We start from the raw sequence: 12,501 nt of genomic DNA, 5'->3' as shown, positions 1-12,501 counted from the left end.
CCGCCCCTTCTCTAGTCCTAGCCTCCCTCCCTCCCTCACTCCCTCCCTCACCACCATGGGAACCTTTCCCTATTTGTTACATTGTAAAGTGGGTTCACTTTATGCAAAATCAATTTATGTGCCATTCTTTCAGAATGCATGTACTGCATAAATCGAGGGAAATCTTTAATTACAATTTAAAGCAATTTGGAAGTCTACCTGTGCCCCAATTTCTATAATAAAAAAAATTATAAATACCTGTAATATTTGGTATTTGATTTGGGGTTTTTTGTCATAGAAAATGAGAGCTACCCCGCCCCCTTTGCTCACCAGGCTATGGGTCCAGCTGCAGCTATCCCCTCCCACCCCCCTACTTTGTGGCACTGAGCAGCCCTGATATTCCAGGGCCCTGGCCTGCCTCTCAATCCCAACCCACAGCTCCACAGCCTTCCTGGTGCCCTTCACTCCCAACCCACACCCCCTGGGTTCTGCTGGTGCCCCTCACTCCCCACTCCCAGCCTTCTGCCCCCACAGCTCCAGGGTCCACAGCCCCCTTGCCCCCCAGCAGCACCCAAGCCCCAACTGCTGCCCACAGGAGGAGACAAGTATGGCGGAGCAGAGCCCAGCTTCTCCTCCCTCCACAGGCGACACGGCTGGAGCAGAGCCCATTGCGGGGGGGGTAGATGTGGGCTGCTCACTGTGAACTCGAGGCTTCCTGCCCTGCTGCCCTCCTGCCAGTGCCTCCACAGTCCAGTGGGCAGGACACAGCATGACAGAGAAGAGCAGGACTGTTGGGGTCGTGATGAGGATCGCACTGGACCATGCCTCACCAGCCAGAGTCAGCTCACAAACTCAGGGACGCCTGACTTATGAGAGGCTGACAAAGCCTAATTGGACAGAAAGCGCACACACTTGGCAACTGGCTCTGACTGATAAGTGCCATTGATATATGTTTATGTTTGTTTTGTTGTATGTTATAGTCATATTTTGTGTTTTATTGTTATTTGTGACCATCCCTCTGCTGTTAAACATGGCTGTTTAAATAAACCTTCTCCACGATCCAACCCAGGAATCTCTAGAACCTCTTCTCAGATCTGGCTGACCAACATTGGGCCACCACACAGGACCAGGCTGGGAAGCTCATTGCTGCTGCTGGGAGCTCTGTGCTGTCATGGCAAGGTGCCCCCTGCCCCCCCAGCAGGAGCAATGAGCACAACTCTGTGCTACCACCCCCTGCTGCAGCTGGGCAGGCAGGGCGTTCTTTGCCATGGAGGCATGGGGCTTGCAGCTGCATGGGGCTTGTGGCAACACCAAGCTTCCCCGCCCCAATCTGCCCTGCCATGCTGGGTCCCAGTCACTGGGCTGCAGAGGACCCAGGGGGAGGGCAGCAGGGTAGGAAGCCTGAGCTGACAGCAGGCAGCCCTGCTTTTGTCCTTGCCCCATGCACAAATCTGGGAGGCACATGCCCCCCATCCTCCCCCAAGACTGCACATAGCAGTGAGGAGCCAGCCTCCCTGTCACCCCCAGACAAGCCACTCATGGCTCTGACCCGCTTCCCGCCCAGGCCCTGCCACCGTGCATTCCAGCCCTGGGCCCCAAGTCCCACACATCACCCCAGCTGGGCAGCAGCCCCAGCCCAACCCAACTACCCTCCACCACCCACTTTGTGAGCTTCGATTCCCACTCCCCCACCACCAGACTTAGCTGTGCAGAGCTGCTCTTCAGGTTGCCTGGTGGCCATGTGCATGTGTATATGCACATATATTCATGGCACTCCCTGCTAAATGTCCTTCTCTCACTTCCCCCCAGCCCCTTGCAGGCTGGAACATTGCCAGCCTGCAAGGAGAAACCCACCATTTCCCATGTTTTTCTACTTTGAAAGAGAAAATCTGAGTTTCCTCCTTAAAATGAGTAAATCTGGGTTTTACCACTTTTGTCTGTGGCAAATGGAAATTCCAGAGCCCTGCTCATTAGTAATGGTGACACTGGGAATAGAAACACATATCTGACCATAATCAATGCAATGTTAGTATATCTATATCAGTTGCCAACTGCTGGATACTATGGAATGCTTTAGGTTGTTTCAAACCATATCTTTCCATTAACTTCGCTGGGATTTCTATTCCTGAGCCATGGTATGATGCGGTAAGTGTTTATTTTTTGTTGACAATTCTGTATTGGTCCACAACATTTTTCAAGAATAATGTCTAGAGGCAGGATCTTATACCTGGTACCATACTGATGCAACAAAAGGGTTTTTTTCACTCCACTGGGAATCCGATTTCCTGAAACAGTCAAAATTAGAATTTGTCTTATAACTCCTGAACTTTTATACACTTATTGTGGCTATTTGAACTTTTTTTTTATTTGGCAGGTCATGAGGGAAGCAGTACTGGCTCACTAGAGAAGGGAAACTTAGCAGTATAATACAGGACTTTTGAAGGAAAATAGCAGGAAGGAACTGTCATTCCAAAGTTGATGTTATAATACCATTTTTGAGTCATGCCACAAAGCCTTTCCTCCAGAATGCGGTAAATTTGAGCAGTACTCAGTATCTGTACACTTTTGATATCAGTGTCATAAAAGAGGCAGTTACCTGTATTAGACTAAAGTCAGGCAGAAGGCAGAGTAGGGTAGAAGGTCTTAAAGACTTGATCAGTGAATTATGCCTTTCTGAATCAGTCTTTAACATGGCACCATGCTCTACCTTTGGTATACAGATACAGAATCTTCAGTTCAAATAAGAGTATTCTTTGTTGCTTGTGTTATTTGTACAGTGCTATAGATAGGTATGGTGTTTTATGAGTATGCCATTAAACTTACATGTTTAGAGTCCAGATTACATAAATAGAAATGAAAGCATCATTGACATGTTTTAGGAACTCAGTAATTAGCAAAATGAACAAAACAAGAAAGGGGAAGGAAATACTGTAGTCCAGATTCTGAATCCTTCTCTCACAGTATTTACATCTTGACTCTCATGAATACTGTCACTGATTTCAATAGACTATATTAATAGGAGTAAAGTTTTACCAGTATGAGAAAGAAACACACTCTGGCCAGGTTTGTGTTTGCTGTTTGTGTAATGGCTGATTGCGATACAATTGGGCAGATCTAGGAAGGGTTCCATGGTGCAGTTACACTCCCCGTTTGATTCCTTCTTCACCCAAACTGTACTGCCTGGGAGAGGCAGCAGCATTTCTATTCAGGCAGTGCTGAAAGAGTCAATTTACTTTGTGGTTCGTCATCATCGCGTGCCTGATTCCTGCCAATTTTTTCTTTACACCATATATATTAATGACCCTATTTCCTTTCTAATGGTCTTGAGGTTCCACTATTTAAAACTATCCTCTTTTCTGCAATTCTCCTGTCTGTTAGTCATTCCTGGAAATGTCATTTTTTTTCCTACTTCACAGCCCTGCAGACTTCTAGTTCTAGATAAAAACCTTAACTCAGATGTAGAAATGACTGACTACAAAGTATTGGGGGCACTATCAACATGCTCAAAGAGGCTAGCTTCTGTTTTATTAATCTGAATGAGAGATGTACATTTTACTACAAGACTAATGACTTTTGACTATTTTGACTAATTTTTGCCTGGTTTGTTGTGTTTTCTTAAACTTTATATATCATATAGCAAATTAGTGCACATTCCAGTAGTAATATTTTTGCTTTGATCTTAAACTGAATAATGGAGTGCTAGCCCCTTGCCATATTCGTAAACCATCTAGTTTCTCTTTAACTGGAGAACAATAGGAGTTGGAATGTGATGATGTGCCTCACTATCTGCCACCCCCATTTTCAAAATCCTAGATCTGCCCAGGAATACAATGTTAACCTCTTGGGTTTTAAGAACACTGGCTTTTATCATCTAAATGTGACCAGGCTCATGAATGGTAATGCTGGGTTACTTCAAGTTACCTGGCAGAGGTAAGTTGCAGAAGACTATCCAAAAAGAAATGAGGCGTGGAGGAATGAGATTGCAACACCCTGGGGCAGGGTATGAAACAAAAATGGAGTCATAAGAAGAGCCTAGAGATCCTTAGAGACCTTATTTCTATTCCACCTCCACAACCTAAGCACTGCATGCCTCTTTCACCTCCCCCACTTTATCTGGAATCTAAGTTGTTGAGGCTGGAAGTCTCTTGCTGCATATTTGGACAGCACCTGACATAATGAGGTCCTGATCTCATCTGGAGCCTGCAAGCCCCACTGCAGTACAAATTATTAATCTAACAGAGTGAAAGCAGTGAGAGGAGAAGACAGCAAAAAAATAACAAAGACCCTTTTCAAATGGAAATTCTCAGCACCTAGGGATGCATAACAGAAATATTGCCTTTTTCTTTCGGCTTATTCCAACTCACAGGGCTGATGAGGGGACCAGAATGTCATCAACTTTGTTGACTCTTCTAGCAGAAACCAGGCTTCTTGCCAGTTCACTTATCTCCCCACTAGCCTCCCTGATCGGTTGCTGTGGAGCAGGAAGCTTGGCAGCCTTGAGAGCCTAAGCAGGAGCTGAGACACATGGGGGATGTAAGGTCATCTTGAGTCGGGGCTGCCAGCTTTGTGGCTGTAGAAGTGCCTAGGAACAGGAGTGTAAGGTGTCCAGGCAGCTCAATGAGCCTCATTCATTTCATTTTGAAAAGGAAACAAAATACTATTTTATTTTTTCAAAACAAAAGCATGGCATTCTGGCTCTGTGGACATTTAGAAGTTTTATTCTAATATAGACTGATTTTTTTTTTAATTTCAGAGTTTCCCATGGAATGATTGACCTTCCTTATGGAACAACCATGAGCCAAGCTTACTCATGATGGGGTCCATCTTATCATATGATCTACCTCCCATCCAAGTCAATGGAGGTAGGACTGGGCATCTACCAAATATGGGCTTGCTAAAAATATGGACAAACAAACAATGTAAATTAAAAGGGAGTAGGGGATTACTATGCATTAGTTCCTCCACAGTAATATCCACCTGCCAACTCTTACCCTGTGGTAAGTGAAAGCTAAACCAGGCAGTTTTGGTTTCACTGATAGCTAAGCTTTCATTTACTGTGAGCTATGAGCAGTTATCATGGAGGAGCTGACATACAGTAAGTTGCTACCCCTTTCTAACTAGCTGTAACTTATTTGGTTCTCTATATCCTAAATTGGATTTACACCTTTTTAATTATCTTGTTACTCATGTAGCATTACAAACAGTTCATTTTTCCCCATTCCTGCAACTCACTTTTTAGGTAGCTGATTACAATTATCTCTATTTATACATGGGGAAACTGAAGCCTAGCATTGCAAAAAAACACAAAAAAAAATGTAACAACAGGATTATAATTCAGGATTTGCTGATTTCTAGTCCCCTGTCCCTACCACTATACCTGATACCCCTACATATATTGCACTCTCCGTTTGGAGCACTAAGGATCCAGTAGTGGAGCCTTCACTGAGGCAGGAATAATGAACCCTTTACTTTCTAGAAAACAAGAATTTGGGTTTTTTTTTTTAAAGGCCTGTTCCATCAGGAATGCAGGATTTGATCCAGCGAGCGGTAGCTGGGTTTGCTAGATGGATGCAGATAGTATTTGTCTAGGTCTCTAGATCGTAGCCTGGCTTCCATCCATCCTCAAATGTTATTGTGCAGGCTGGTACAGGCTCAAATAAAGCCAAGATGAGTGTTTAATGATTTTATTCATGTCAGCTTTCTTTATTTAATTAGTTTTGCTGTGTAGTGCAATAATAGGGCTCATAATGAACATCATCCTAATGATTTCCCTGAATGCTTTGAGAGCATGCTATAATGAACAGAGATTTATCCATACTGTATATATTATACTATGAAATTTGAGAGGGGAGGATTATTTCAGTAACCTTTTAGGCAGGAAATTGAAGTCTGAGAAATTGGGCACTTAAAAAAGAATATCAGGAGTGGCAGTTTAAAAAACAAATGAAAGCCTGAAAGATGTAAGTGCCAGAAAGACTGAGGGCCGATGGGGAGAGAAGGGAGGGTTTGAGAAGAGCGGTAGAGGGTATTAACAATCATTTGGCTTTCACAAGAAACCCTGTAGACTTGGAGAGTGAATTTAGCTGTAATAAATTAGCTTGGTGATTCCATCCTGTTCTTGTTCCTAAATCTCTAAGGCATAAAGCTTCAGTTTCTCTCCCCTGTCTACTCACAGCTCAGTAGATGGCATGTGGAAGATTAATCCCTGTGCAAATGCCATTGTTATATTGTGGTAACAAAAATAGAAGTACTTTTTTTGTGCACTTCTTTTAATCCACTGTCACAGAGGAACCATTGTAAACACCTGTTTCATTATATGGGATATTGAGTCCCACATATTTTATTTTCATAATAATGTGTTTTATTTTAAAGGTCTTTTCATTATCATTGACACAACTGAATGTTATTGGAAAAATGCTGAAATGGGTAACAATGACTTACAGCCCTTCCACATAGATGATAAATATGGATATATTCTTAGAGTGAAAAGGAATTAATTTGAAGTAAAAGTAATTTCAAAGGCCTTCTTCTGTAAAGCCTCCATGTGAAGAACTCTTCAGAATGTGCATTTGTAAGACTGCACATTTTCAAACATAACAGGGAACTGGAACACAACTTTAAAAATATGATAGAATTATGTACAGCTGAGTAATCTGTAGACATTATACCTATAGTGTGTTCACTGAAAAACATTGCTCTTGGATTTTTAGTACTAATTATATAGATGTTAATTAGGACTGGACTAACAGTGCAATCAATACAGACACCCTATTTTTTGTTTGTTTGTGGCTTTTTTTTACCATTGTGCTCATTAGTTTTAATTATTCAGCCAGCACTTCAAATAAATAGAATGCAATTTAACAAGGAGAAATGCAAAGTGCTGCACCTAGGGAGGAAAAATGTCCAGCACACCTACTGCCTAGGAAACGACCTGCTCGGTAGCATGGAAGCGGAAAGGGATCTTGGAGTCCTAGTGGACTCGAAAATGAATGTGAGTTGTAAGTGTGTCGAAGTCATCAGCAAAGCTAACTGCACTCTATCGTGAATCAGCAGATGTATGACAAACAGAACCAAGGAGGTGATACTTCCCCTCTATCGGGCGCTGGTCAGACCACAGTTGGAGTACTGCATGCAGTTTTGGGCGTCACACTTCAAGAGGGACGTGGATAACCTGGAGAGGGTCCAGAGGGCCACTCGTATGATTAAGGGCTTGCAGGCCAAGCCCTACGAGGAGACACTAGGGCACTCGCAAGAGGAGGTTGAGAGGCGACCTTGTGGATGCCTACAAATTCATCATGGGGGCACAGAAGGGAATTGGTGAGGCTCTACTCACCAAGGCGCCCCGGGGGTCACAAGAAACAATGGCCGTAAGCAAGCAGAGAGCAGATTTAGACTGCACATTAGGAGGAACTTCTTCACAGTTAGAGTGGCCTAGGTCTGGAATGGGCTCCCAGGGGAGGTGGTGCTGTCCCCTACCCTGGGGGTCTTCAAGAGGAGGTTGGATGGGCATCAGGCTGGGGTCATCTGAACCCAGCACTTTCCTGTCTATGCAGGGGGTCAGACTTGATGATCTATTGAGGTCCCTTCTGACCCTAACATCTATGAATCTATAAATAAACGACATTTAGGTCACAGGTTGTTCATTGCATGCTTTCTTTTGGCATTTGCTCTGAGAGTTGTTGTTATGATTGGCTGTTGAAGCCACAATGTTGTTCCTCAAAATGAAACCTCAGGTGAATAAAAAAGGGTGACTTCCTTTCACTTGCGTTTCCCCGGGGTGTGGGCTGTGCCTAACCCCATATGAATGATTCTGGAATATTAATCAGATGTTGATCATTTGTCAGTGTTAACAAGTATTCACTATGCATATGTGAATGCACATTAACTGCTGTTCAGCAGGATGTACTTGTAGGGCAATTAGGAACACAGAGCTGGAAGTGACCCCCTCCTGGCCAGTAAGTCTTGTTCCTTGCCTTTGCAGGTAGCCATTTCTCCTCAAGGACATCCACACACTGCACCATAAAGCTTCTCATTTAAAAGGAGAAAAACCCCAGAACGTGGCATAGGGAACAGAGCAGAAGGGACAATGAAAGACTGCCACAGCAAGGAATGTGTTGGATAAAATATCCTCAGATGATTCTAAGAAGTGGATCAAACCCCACACACAAGGAAGGCAATACCCCCCCCCGCAAGCCTAGTTGCAGACAGGACAGTCATTGATCTTTGGGCTCTATCCTCAGTCGTCATATCTGACATAATTAGCTGGTGCTGAAGAAATGACTGGCTGCCAGGAGTCATGATTTAGAGTGCTATGGAGCAGCCTCCTCCTCCTCCCCTGCAGCTGCTGTTGCCCATTTGTTGTTTCCTTCAGGGAGCAACATCTCAGCTCAGGTAGTATTTGGGAAGAAGTAGCCATGTGCTCAGTGAGGAAGCACTCCTAATCATGCAAGATGAGGAGAGTAAGACCATGTGGATTCCCTTGATACCAAGGCCTACTCAAAGAAGGTCTTTGCTGCAGTGTCAGCTTGAGCTGCTTTGAGTTTTACCCTTGCCCAGACCCTAAAAAAAATGTCTAGTTCAAGTTAACTGGTACTCTGACCTTGAGGTTTCTGTTCTGGAAGTGAGATGAGAGAAGCTCAGGCACTGCTGAAACTAGCTAGTAAGGCAGATGGGGTGCAGCAGATGAGTTGTAACAAATCAAATGGTAATGTAGTGGCCTTGTGTGCTTCATGGCGTTCCCTAAAGTGGTCACTCTCATTCGGCTCTCACTCAACTCAGGCTAGCTGCTGTAGTGAAATGGCCTTTTATGGCCCTTATGGGTCTGCTGAGAGTCCAAGTTCAAGAACCCAAGCCCTCCTGAGTTCTGTGTCACTAGTTTTACTTTTGCTATTTGATCACATGGAATACTACAAAGGCAAGTCTGTATGATTGTCCCTATTATACAGGTGTAGAAACTGAAGTGCCCTTGTCAAAGTCATATGACCTTCTGGGTAGTATCCTATTCACCATGCCATGATGCTTCCCTAGGTTTATCTCCGGGATTCCAAATGGGACATGGAGGTTTGAAGAAATATTCTGCTCCCTATCAGTGGGTCCAGATGCAGTGGATGAAGCTCCCATGGAGATACCCGGCTTAGCTTTAAGCCTCAGGTACTGCTAGCAGTGTAGTCTTGACTATACAGAGCTCAGCATAGCCTGTAAAACCCTGCAGAAGGTGCTAAGTAAATACTCAGGCCATTTGCTCGTACGGAGCTCAAGGCTACTGTGCAACACAGCTAATGATACGTAAGCTAGCTAGCTCATGTTGAAGTCACACTTTTATTTCTAAGCTCAGGTACATTTTCGTTATATCAACTGCAGCTTCTAACACCAGGCCCATCCTATAAGATAACTCCTCTTAAAGAAATGGTTTCTGTCAGAAGGCCAGATCTTTTTCCCATTGATATAAAAGAAAAATCTCCTAATAATAACACCCCCAACATATAGATGAGTCAGCAAAATGAGTTTAAAAGTTGCGTTAATACAAAGACACATCAATGTGCTTATTAATCTTGTTCTCCATTAAGTTTACAGTGGAAGAGAGAGGCCAATGTATATATATTTATTGTCAGCCCTTTCTTTATATTATGTTTTAATGCATGGGGAAAGGTTCATGCAGCACGTACTGTTAGATGGGGGCCCACAGTTACACTTTAGGAATTTGGGAAAAGAAAGAAATCTTAATCTAATAAAAGCAGGGGAAAAATAGACACCCATTATGGTAATACACTTATAGCTCTTCTAGTTGCTTGGCAACTGGATGTGGAATATCAGTTAAGAGGCCTATGTCTCTTCTCCTGTATTTGGGTGCATATCACAGAACATATTGTCAAAGCAGCTCAAAGTATTTAAAAATATGTCCTTGGTTTTATGTGTAAATCAGTGCAAATAAACTGATGCACTCATGCTGTGCTAAAAAAATATCTCAGGAGCACTAGTTTGTTTACAATGGGATGTAGCATGCTGAAGGTTTTATGTATGTATACATATTCTGTGCACATATTGCTGGTATCTTACCTGGAATTCTTTGGTTAAGAACTTTTATCCAGAGCAGTTGTCAAGGTCAACCCATAGGCATTCAAACATTGGTGATATTGCTTTAAATATTTATTAAAAAATACCAACATAAAGGTAAAGAGCAACACAGATGAATGAATAAAATGAATGTTAAGATAGTCAAATAGTGGGTGATGAGGCAAGTAGTGTAAGACAGGTAAAACACAGATAGACAGAGAAGCAGACTCATGTTAAACTGAATTCTGAGCCTGACAGTCTATACAGATTAGAAGAAAAATGTATCTATTAACCTGGTTGTTTGTAATTTTCATAGCCTTGGAGATAACTAAACTAATCTTCTTCCTTCAGTGAGCCGTGTTCAGTGTCTCAGTTCCATCAGTTCATGTCAGCAGGCCCATCCATGGTGGTAGAAAGTCTATTTGCGCATGCTGCCTCCATCTCTCATTCCTTTTGGGAGTGCCAGTGTTGGCCAGCATGCAGTCTCCAGAGTAAGTTTGTTCATTATCAGTAATTTGGGGTTGAAAGCCTCCACTGTGAATATGGTGACAATACTGCTATCAGCTCTATGTGGATAAATATTACCCCAAATATACAACGGTGTGTGCCTATACAGTATCTTTAAGGTTTTGGGGTGAACCAGTCAGCCTTTCAGTTAAAATTAATGGCACTTCAATGACACATTAAGCTATGCAAACATAAGAAATATGTGTACTCAGAAGTAATCTACCCATAGTTGATTATTAGAGTTCAGTGCCCTTAGTTCATTTCTCTACACCAATCTGGGGACAGGTTGTTAATTTTTCCTCTGGCCCCTGAATAGGTAATCAAGAGATGGAAGTGAATATTTCTATTGAAACATTTGCAATTTATTTTTTTGACACTGTATTTTAAACAAACTGATTAGTTACCTTTATTATTTTACACTTGATAGCACACGCTGTTTTGCTCTGTGTCATTGTTGCATGACATTCCATTTGGCGCACAGTTTATTTTTAGCCAGAGACTATCAAAGTATTTTTCAGTAAGACTGTCACTGCACTTGAACAAGGAATCATATTACTGCAAGAACTTTTCTGAAACAAAGAAGAAATATTGAACAAATGGGGAATTATAAATCTAGACCAACCCAAACTTGCACTGGTAATTAACATTGCTTCTTTAAATGCAATATAATATATATGCAACAACAAGTGGCAAATGTAATTTTAGCAAATTACTCATTGCTAATTTACTTCTGGGTTCAAGGATATGGGATGGTATTGTTTCTGGTCTATAAGAAGAATGGCTTGACTCAGATCACGTATGGTGTCTGTGAAAGAAAGGGAGGAAGCCAGCAAATTTCTTCAGACTGTTAGATCATATTAGATTAGCCTATTGTGCTGATTTAATTAATATTTCATTAGTAGAAAATTACAAACATTAGCTCTATTTTTATTCTGTGCATCCATGTTGTCAATATTTAGGATGTAAGAACTAACAAATGTAATCCTCTGGACTAAGCTTTTCATTATTAAAATGAAATACATTTTCCAAAAGATTCATATATATGTGAATATTCATACATATATCTGTGATATATCTGTAACCTGTTTTATAGCCTATATATAAGTTAATTTTATATCCTATACATGAGTTATGTGTATTTATGGCAATATTGGTTACACAAGGTAAAATAAGTAAACTTATGTATAATATTTAACACCACATTTTAACAGTAAATGTCCATAATTGAAACTGCAAGTGTTAGTAAGAAAATAATTATAATTAGACACATTTTAAAGGTGAGTTATTTGATTACTGGTAGGTTGTGATCTGTGTTCTGTTTTTTTATGACACTCAAATATATTGTGAAACACATTTGCTTTTCTTTGTTAGATGAATGGAAGAAGAAAGTTAGTGAATCATATGCTATAATCATAGAGAGATTAGAAGATGACTTGAAGATCAAAGAGAAGGAGCTAACAGAACTGAAACATGTGTTTAGGTAAGGTATTTTGGAAAGCTGCTTATTACATATAGTACTTACTCAAATCTAAGACTCAAGATTTCTCCTATTCATCTGGAGGGGGAAAAAAGCCCCTCATCTTGGATTTGAATATAAGGCAGAGGTGGGGGAAAGGGAGCTGCTGCAACTGTGACTCCAGCCCTGAGCCCAGGTTGAGGCCAGAGTCAAAGCCACAGCAGCTTTCACCCCCCTTTCTACTTGCCCCCTGTAGACATTGCCCCCCACTTGCCCCTGGGAGCTTCTGTCCCCTTGGAGCAGAGCCAGCAGCTCTGGTCCCAAGTTGCTGCTGCATGGCTGGGCGAGGGCTAATGCTAGAGCTTCCATGTGCTCTATGTCCAGGAGGGAATAAAGCTGGAACTGCACCTGACAGTAAGCAGCTGGGGAGGGGCAAAGGCTATGGGTATCACACAGGGGGGCAAAAGCTGCAGGGGGCAGGTGGGAGGAGAGAGGTTCCAGGGGTG

At 42.3% G+C, this 12,501-nt stretch overlaps 1 protein-coding gene across 2 annotated transcripts in view; it reads left to right on the top strand.

The window, feature by feature from the left end:
- LOC109305407 (serine/threonine-protein kinase TNNI3K) overlaps positions 1 to 12,501 on the top strand; it is a 291,292-nt gene that overhangs the window by 23,942 nt on the left and 254,849 nt on the right. Inside the window, exons 1-2 of one of the 2 annotated variants that reach the window (XM_019528398.1) lie at positions 11,075 to 11,175; positions 11,911 to 12,019. In XM_019528398.1, coding sequence (XP_019383943.1) covers positions 11,136 to 11,175; positions 11,911 to 12,019 — 149 coding nt within the window. In that variant the 5' untranslated portion in view covers positions 11,075 to 11,135. Of the gene's footprint in view, positions 1 to 11,074; positions 11,176 to 11,910; positions 12,020 to 12,501 lie in introns of those variants that run through there. The other variant, XM_019528397.1, reaches the window with a different exon arrangement.

This window comes from Gavialis gangeticus, unplaced genomic scaffold (assembly GCF_001723915.1).
Source record: "Gavialis gangeticus isolate Ggan-Ray unplaced genomic scaffold, GavGan_comp1, whole genome shotgun sequence".
In the NCBI taxonomy this organism is placed as follows: Eukaryota; Metazoa; Chordata; order Crocodylia; family Gavialidae; genus Gavialis; species Gavialis gangeticus.
The sequence above is the reverse complement of the archived record's forward strand: the minus strand, read 5'-3'. Positions and strand labels throughout refer to the sequence as shown.